Raw genomic sequence first — 9,121 nt, 5'->3', positions numbered from 1 at the left:
AGAGAGAGAGAGAGAGAGAAACTTCACTATAGAGGGCTGTCATATTTTTGATGTTTTAACTAGGATGATTCTTGACGTAGGTATTTTTTTGAAACCGGAACGGAAGCACTCATCTAAAACATGAGCTGATCAGTAGGAAATTTTTGGAATTCATAACCATACTAATATATAATATTTTTAGTCTCACCTAATTACGTGAACTCCCTAATCAAGTTATTTTAAATATTTTTTTTACTTTTATATAAATAACTTTTACCTTAGTATTTTTTATGGAATTAATTATTTATATTTATAGTTTATATTAATATAAAGATTTATTTATTAATTATTATTAAAGCAGATTTTTTTTGGCACCATATTTATCAGAGTTTATTTAAAAAATTTATTTTTAAATTTAAGATCCCGAATTTAAAGGCGATACTTACAATTGTTATTTCATATTTTAAAATTATTTAGAAATTGTAAGTTGATGTGATATACTATTCATCTTTATTTATTTGTTTTGTTTTTTTTTAATTGAATTTAATTCATAATTAATATATACATTGGATTATTATATTTTTATTGTTTTGTTTTGTTTAGTTAAAAATGAAAGGGGATAAGCTCTTTTATTTCTTTATAATATTTTTATAATGGTTAATTTTTGTAGGATTAGAAATTTTCATCATTTATTTTGTTATAATTATAATTTATTTGTTTATTTATTTACGCCTTTATTATAAGTCTTTATTAAAATTTTTATTAAAGGTTATAATGACAAAATTAGTATTTTTTAAATTAATATATATTAACTCGGCAATTTTATTCTTCACCTGTTTAACAAAAACATGTCTTAATATTTTATTTTATATTAGGTTTGCCCTGCTCAATTATTTAATATAAAAGCCACAGTATTTTGACTCCGAAGGTAACATAATCCATTTGTCTTTAAATTGAAGGCTTGTATGAACTGTCGGATAAAGGAATGTCTTTCTTTATATTATGTTATTTAATTGAATTTTTTAGTTAAAAAGCTAAAATTTTGAAATGGGACGATCTTTGAAATCTAACGATAAATATTTTAGGTATTCTTTGGCTAGCATTGCATTTTCCAAACACAAAAGTAATTTCTTAAATTAAGTTCATCTTAATTTATGTATTGGTCTTTGACGCTAAAGATCAATTCCAGAATAAATCAACACCATTTTCCAATCTTAGCCACATTTTCAATGTTGCTCGATTTAACTATTTAGTATAACTTAAGTCTCTATTTTCCGTTTTTAATAAGCGTTTCAAAGGTAAGATAAGACGGTCACTATTTCGGAGTGTAGGGAGAGGTTTTCTCTTCTATTATTTTTGGTAAAATGGTCTCCTCTTGAGAGATTGTGAAATTTACACAGAACAATACTCGCTATTAGTAAATGTTTTCAAGGCTAGCCTAGGGTGAGAGGGTGGGATTAATTATATTGTGATTGCAAAATAAAATTTTAAAAATACTTTCTGCTCTTCTTGTTCCATTCCAACCTATTTACTTATTAATAAAGATCAACTTATGTCCTGGCGTTCAACAGGGATACTGAATTCTATAATAACTGTAAGTCAATGAGGAGTAATCAGCCCAAAAAATCAGCCGAGTCGTTCAATGGAGGAGTTAAAACCGTACTGCAAAGAATTTGGCTTATTATATTATGGGGAAGTATTACTAAGGTACAAATTTAGATGCACGTTTTGAGTCCAAATAATCAAGTCTCGCAAAATGGTCTGTGTGTCTGTGTGAACAGTTTAGTTCGAAACTGAAATTACATATTTAAATTGGGTATATTCCTGGGGGCATGACAGAACCTTTTTCTATAAACTGGAATGGGTCGAAGTGCAACTTTATAAAATCGATTTTTCTCATTTCTTCGATTGTATTGAAAATGGATTGAACGACTTTGATTTAACTCTTTATATCAATGTATAATTATATGCTTTTTGTTATAAAATAGGTCTTATTCTCATTAAAATAATCTGATATGGCTTAGTTGCGGATTTTTTAAACATTCTTCCTCAAAAGTACCTGTATTTTATTTTCTTCTATTCATTTATTTTGTTAAACTTTACTTATATTCTGGCTCTTTATCAATTATTATGGTTACATATATTTTCTTTCTCTCAAATTTATTTTTCTTTCCATATTTCAATTTTTAAATTATTAATAACTAATATAATCACACTTATTTGCATTATATAACTTCTTTTTTTTTTTTTTATTTTACCTACTTGTTCAATTACCTATGTATACATTTTATTTTCCACTTCTCTATTACTTCATTTTATTAATTCCATTCTGTAAAATTATTCACTGTATGTCATTCTGTTTATATTTTCTTTCTTCTTTTTTTTTTTAATACTTACTGGTTGTTATCTTGTTCTGTTCTTAGCTCCGATGAAGTTGGCACAATTAAATAAGTAACATTAACTATTAATGGAATAATGAATTAATGGAATCTTGGCTCATTAAAATAGTATATTTCTGGCTCATTAAAATAGTATATTTCTACTATTTGAGTTTTTCTTGACCGCACCCGGACCATATTCCTTTCAACATTAACTATTAATGTTTCATCGTAAAAGTATCTGCAGTTTTGTTTATTAAAAAAAAAACAGTTCTCATTGTTAGCAATATTAAACAATGGATAAACACAAAATATGAAAAAAAATTATTAAAAATTAATACATTCAATTCGAATAGGATGTGTCGAGACCATCCAATTTTCTCCGATTGCATTACGACTTCCTTATCTCTTGCTAAACTGTTGTATTATTGGCAGGAACACAAAATGTATATTCATTATTCCAACCTCGAGAAATCCTTATATAGTAGTATTTATAACAACAGAAAAATAGGAATTTATTGTCCATAATTTTCCTGGAAACCAGGGTTTTTTTTTTTTGTTATTTTAGACTCAATATACTAGTAGTGGCTCTTGTTCAATGCGAAAAATGTATGTTTATATTTTTCAAACTTAATACTTGCCAGTATTCTTTGATTACAATTTTTATACATTATTAAGAGAATATTTCGTAGTATTATCGCTTCCTTTAAACTAACTTGCTGTACAACAACTTTAATCATTTAAGTCAAAGTAGCTAAGTGATTCATTTTTTTTTTTTATTTGGTATCCAATTGGTACCAAGAATGGATAAGTCGATTCTGTGAGAGTACCGAGTATCCACTTGACTAGCCGACAAGGACCGTTAAGCACATCAACATCCATCACAAGCAGAAAGTTTCTCCACGTTAGGCATTTACTCACGTCCTTCATTAACAACTTTAATTGTTATGGCCCTTTCGATACCAGCTCAATATTAATGAATATGTTAAATACCTTGTAGTGAAAACGATTTTATATTTAAAGAATAATAAAACTTTCAAAAGTTCAACTACAAAATCAAGTGGTGCCTCTAAAATTGCTCGTTCGAGAACCTCTAAAGGTTCTAAAAATACTCGTTCGAAATAGTTTTCAATATAATAAAGATGTAGGTGTAAAAGTTAAACAGATATGTGGAGAAAAGATGAGGTATAGTAATAAGGGAAGGGAAATATAAAGTAAATTAACAAAAATAACAACTAAACAAAGGGAGAGGTACCTGTCTGGTTGAAACAAGGATGACAACAGACAAGTTAAGACAGATGGCCAGGTATGAATTTCTAAAAATAATAAAATTAAACAAAAAAAAAATTTCAGAATTAAAAGCTTCTTTCTGAGCTAATTTTACTAGTCCTTTCAATGAAGATTGCAAAGAATCAATCCTTAATCCTTAACAATGGCTCTTTTGTGGCCAACCTGAAAATGTGTAAATTTGATCATAGGTTCTTCTCTTTCATGAAAAATTTTAAGAAAGGTTATAACGGTTTTTAGGGAGAGTTAAAGCCTCTTCAAATAACTAAATAAACACACCTACCAAAAATTAAATTGGAACGTCTTTATGATTTACTTTCAGAAATCAAGAAAGTAGATCTTCCTTAGAAGTATTTTCACTAAAGTGGTTATTATCTGTTGTAGGACACGCTAAAATTTGGTTAGTGCTAATTTGAAACCTGCAGGGAAATATGAGATTTAAAAACCTATTACAAAGTTATGTTGCTTAAAATCTATATTTAGAGATGTCAGTTTTCAAAAAATAATCAGGAAGAAGATAAATTCCAGAGAATACCTCTGAGTCTTACGGTAAGTTGCGAAATCAGATGAACATATTTGGAAAAGTTTAAATTTTTCAACTACACAATAAGTATCAGCAGGAACCTTGTCTAATATAGTATTATTTAATGAATACCATCTAAATTAATATACAACTCTGACTTACGAAAGAGTTATTTACAGGTTATCACCCTATTCTAACCATGGTTGTGGGGGGCGGGGTAGTCTAGTTCGTGAGGCCACTATCGAAATAAAAATCGACCCCCATGTATGTGTGATATCTATCAAATTAGGACGCATTGACAATGAAATGCTTTATTATTTCAAAAAAATACTTATCTTGTATATATATATTTTATTTAAGAGAATTAATACAATCTGCCACAAATTAATAGCATTAAATATTAGTGTTAAAATATTCATTCATACATATACAGTAATAGGAGAATAAAAGAAAAAAAAAGTAAAACATAACATTGAGTATTATCAATGGATTAAAAGAAAAAAAAATTTTAAAAAATAATAATAAACAAATTATGTAAATAGAAGAAAATACTATTATGATTTACATATATCAAAATATGAATCTATAACAAAAATATAACTGATCAATTAATAAAAAAATATTAATGTACCAGGTCATTCAAAAAGTCCTGTGGTTTTTTTGGGGGAAATTATAAATAAATAAATATTTTCAAATGATCACCTTTATTCATCAAAATATCCACCGTTACAGTCGGTAACCTTCTCCCAACGAGATGGTAAAGCCCAAATTCCTTCCTTAAAAAACTGTTGATTTTTACTGCAAAAGGTTGTCACGGTCTTGAAAACATTTTTGTCTCAGATTGTTGTCGAGATCTCTGAATAGGTGATAATCAGTGGGTGACAGGTCAGGGGAATATGGTGGGTGAGGCAAAACTTCCCAGCCTATTTCTGTCAATTTTTCCCTGGTCAATTTGTCGGTGTGTGGTCGAGCGTTGTCTTGAAGAAGCAAAGGTCTTCTTCTGTTGACTAAGCAGGGATCAAAAGTCTTAAGCTTGGATTGGCAATGGTCCAGTATATTGCAGTATACTTCTGCAGTGATGGTTTGCCCTTGATTCAGAATCTCAAAATGCACTATACCTTTGGCTGTCCAGAAAACAATGAGCAAAACTTTCTTTGGATGGAGATCTGGTTTTGGAAATTGTTTAGGTTTCTCATCTGCCGACAACCACTGATATGATCGTCTGAAGTTGTTGTACAACACCCATTTCTCATCACAGGTGATGATTCGATTCAAAAAGGGTTCGACTTTCAAGCGGGAAGTTAACGAAGATGCAGTTGTCAAGCGAACAAGCATATTGGCATCTGAAAGCTTATGAGGAATCCATTTATCCAGTTTTTTCACTTTTCCCAGTTCTTTAAGGTAATTCCAGGCAGTGGTGGCTGAGATATTAAGTTGAGAGGCTATCTCTGAACAACTTTGACGCGGATCCAACTCTACTACTCTTCGAACGTCCTCCTTATCAACTACAGTTGGTCGACCTGAGCGTCCCTCGTCTTCTAGTGTCTCGTCGCCTCCACGAAATTTTGAAAACCAAAATTGTGCCTTCCGCTCAGACAGCACATCTTCCCCAAACACGGAGCATATTTTTCTAGCAGTTTCGGCAGCTTTTGAGCCAAGTTTAAACTCATAGAGCAAAATCGACCTAATTTGAGTTTCAACTGGAATCATTTTAACTAGACAGTTGGATGGTGACTGCATTAAATTAATCCTCCTTAGCCTCCTATTCATAAAGTATAAACATTTGTGTTTACATGGATAAAAGTTGTATTGAACGGAATTAATTAGCAAACACTCTAGAATCGAAATAAAGTACGAACAAACGAAAAACGACAGGACTTTTTGAATGCCCTGGTAGAAGACAAGGAAAATTAAATTTAAGTGACAATAAAGAAAATATTCATTCGCCCCTATGTATATTAGTTACATTCTGCAGAGGCACTGCGTGCCAAGCCTTGCCACCTTCGGATGGAAGGCAAAGCCGGACTCCAAGATATCCCAGCCCTTCTCTTCTAGCCATGTCATTGGTTATCTTGTATGAAATTTATTAATTGTGAACTTTAAGCGCGGGTAGGTTAACTATCAAGATGTAAATTAGTACTGTCATACTTTCTCTCTATGTTGTGATACAGAGCTATCAATTTTAACGAAATGAAATGATGGATAGATGGATTTCAGATACTAACCAGATGGAAATTTGAGTTTTTTCTTTTATGTCGATAATAATCAGTCTTTCCAGTTCCAGTATCATTTAGGAGATATTTATTGAACAATACAACAATGCTCGTCAGAGAAACAATAACAAATAATTATAAGAAAAGGGCCAAATCTGGAATTTCACAAGAATTTTGGCCTCACCTCTTTTAATAACAAATCCAATTTCACCACTCTAAATATCGTTTCTAAGCGATTTCGAGTATTTTAGTCTCTTTAAATAATGTTTTACCATAATTGTCGTAGGATGCTTTAGGTTCTCAAATCTTTGATTTCCCAATTTTCACCATTATCTTCCTCCCTAACAACGTCCATACTCGTTAATTGCTTTCAATAATTTGCAAAAATAATATTTGTCCAGATTTGCAATTATTACTGAATGCATCAGTCCTTATTTGGCCATCTTCTTTTCAGGTAGCTCGGAGAATTGTCAGCAATGTTAGAAACTATCGGATTTGGGTTGTTAGGGAGTTTATAATGGAAGAAATGGTATATGGTTCCGCATGGAATGTGTAACCAATGGCTAGTTTGGTTACACATGGAAAATGAAGGTCTTTATTTATGATTTTATTCATGACAAAGTAAGGAGCATTAAGGATTTTGGGTGGTCAGGATTGGATACGAGAAGAATTTGAGGTTTTACTGGAGCCCCTAATTTCAAACCTCAACTCCGTGTGTCCAGATTGGCCTTATTACAGTCATATAGATCAGTCTTTTGTAATAGATTAGACGTTTAGACCGTTTGTATAAGTGCTATAATAGTCGGAATCGACGTGGAGTTGATCGGTATTTAAGTTTTTTAAATCACATAACATACTTGCAGAAATAAAATAAAAAACATAAGAGATTCCTCCCTTGTATGATTTTGGATAAATCATATCAGAAACTACTTTTTGCTTTCTTGGGTGTATATGTGTGTGTGTGTGTGTGTGTGTGCGTTCGTGATTGCGTGTGTCTGTGTATATATACAACAGAAATAAAATAGTAAATTGAATATTATCAGAAATTAATTAGAATTAAATGGCGTTGATGACCTAGGAGGTTTTACGCCGCTGAACAAAATAGAACGAACGAAAACAGAGGTTCTTATAGTCTGAAGGTTTTTCATGTTGCACTTGCAATTTGCATTTTGCATCATGCTACCTTCCAGTTAAGTTAACTTTACTCTTTTTTCTGTCTTAGAAATCAAAACAGAGTGGACAGTTGGTTTTGGCGTCTAATCTAACCAGGGCGTGCTATTTCTGTCCATCGCAATGCAAATCAGCTTAACTGTACAGCGCCTCCGCTCATCGATATTCTGCAATGCTCACCGCGATAGTACGTGTCTTCTTGCACGTAAGCCAGGGACCCAGCTGGTACTATTAGCGTGTTCCAGTGTTACGCTCAGATCGGTTTGGACGATTCGGACAATGTTTGCTTAAATTTATGTGAATATTTAATTAGTGTCTTTAATTATACAACGATTACCCAACTCTATAAAATACTAATTATTCCGTATAATCATCGATTTATTAGACTTCTCAATCCTAGTTGGATGAATCCATGAAACCAATTTACTAAAACTCACTTTACCTGTATGATAAAACCATTTTATACATGGCTGTACTTGCTCCCTGACTTTTTGATGACTAAATCTCAAAAACATCATTACATATAAAGTAGAAATTAATGTTGGTTACGCTGTAAATGTGGAATAATGCAGGGTTTCAATCATTTCGGACTTTAGAGGATTTATAAAAACATATTTCTATATAATTAAAAACAAAATTATGGGCGGTGTCCCTGTCGACTTAATCAAAATATAGGTAATACGTATTTATTATTTTTGACAAGCGATTAAGCTGGAATCCTCTCACCAGACTGAAAAGACAGGAAACTGCACGTAGATTTCGACTATTGCAGCACTTACTAGAAAAACGGTCTAAACTTCCAACACATTACAAAAGACTGATCAACATGACTGTAATAAGGCCAATCTGGACATATGGAGTTGAGCTTTGGGGCTCCACTAAACCTTCGAATTCCTCTCGTATTCAATCCTTACAATCCAAAATCTTTCGTAAAATCCTCAATGCTCCTTACTTTGTCACAAATAAAATCATACATAAAGACCTTAATGTTCCCTATGTAAGCGATCTAGCCCGAACCAGATATCACTCATTTCATTATAAACTCTCTAACCACTCAAACCCCCTAGTTTCTAATCTTGTATCCTCTTCCATTCCTGACAATCCTCCGAGGCGTCTGAAAAGAAGATGGCCACGAGACCAGCTAATGTAAAATGTCATTAGAGTGTTACCAATGGGTAATTTCTCTACACGCCTGTAACACTCCAATTTAACTTAGATCAGATTTACTAAATGTATTATAATGTACAGTTGTAAATAGCAATAAATAAGTACTAAAAAAAAAAAATATATTTTTGAACTCAAAATGTGTACTTACTAATCCATCAAAAACTCAAATCCGAAAGTGAGAGTAAAAATTAGTTCTGTTTATACACTAACACTTTTACCCCGAAAAAGTTCAACTTATATAATATAAATATTTAGTGGTAGTTCCTTTCCAAATTTCTCCAACGTCATCAGGGTTCTGCAAAAATCATAAAACCTATTTAACCATTATTATTCGAATATTAGTTAAAGATTTATGTAAATTACTTATGTATATATGATATAAATATTTTAAGGAGATAATCACT

The 9,121-nt window shown here is 31.4% G+C and overlaps 1 protein-coding gene across 1 annotated transcript; it reads right to left on the bottom strand.

Annotated features, from left to right (window-relative positions):
* Positions 1 to 4,962: 4,962 nt before the first annotated feature.
* LOC136795708 (histone-lysine N-methyltransferase SETMAR-like) lies at positions 4,963 to 5,877 on the bottom strand. Its single transcript, XM_067047203.1, has one exon. The coding sequence runs from the start codon at positions 5,875 to 5,877 to the stop codon at positions 4,963 to 4,965; it is 915 nt and encodes a 304-aa protein (XP_066903304.1).
* Positions 5,878 to 9,121: the final 3,244 nt, after the last annotated feature.

This window comes from Halyomorpha halys, unplaced genomic scaffold (genome assembly GCF_000696795.3).
Source record: "Halyomorpha halys isolate HHAL.00 unplaced genomic scaffold, Hhal_1.1 Scaffold15.1, whole genome shotgun sequence".
NCBI classification, from domain to species: domain Eukaryota; kingdom Metazoa; phylum Arthropoda; class Insecta; order Hemiptera; family Pentatomidae; genus Halyomorpha; species Halyomorpha halys.
This window is presented reverse-complemented; position numbering and strand designations above follow the sequence as displayed.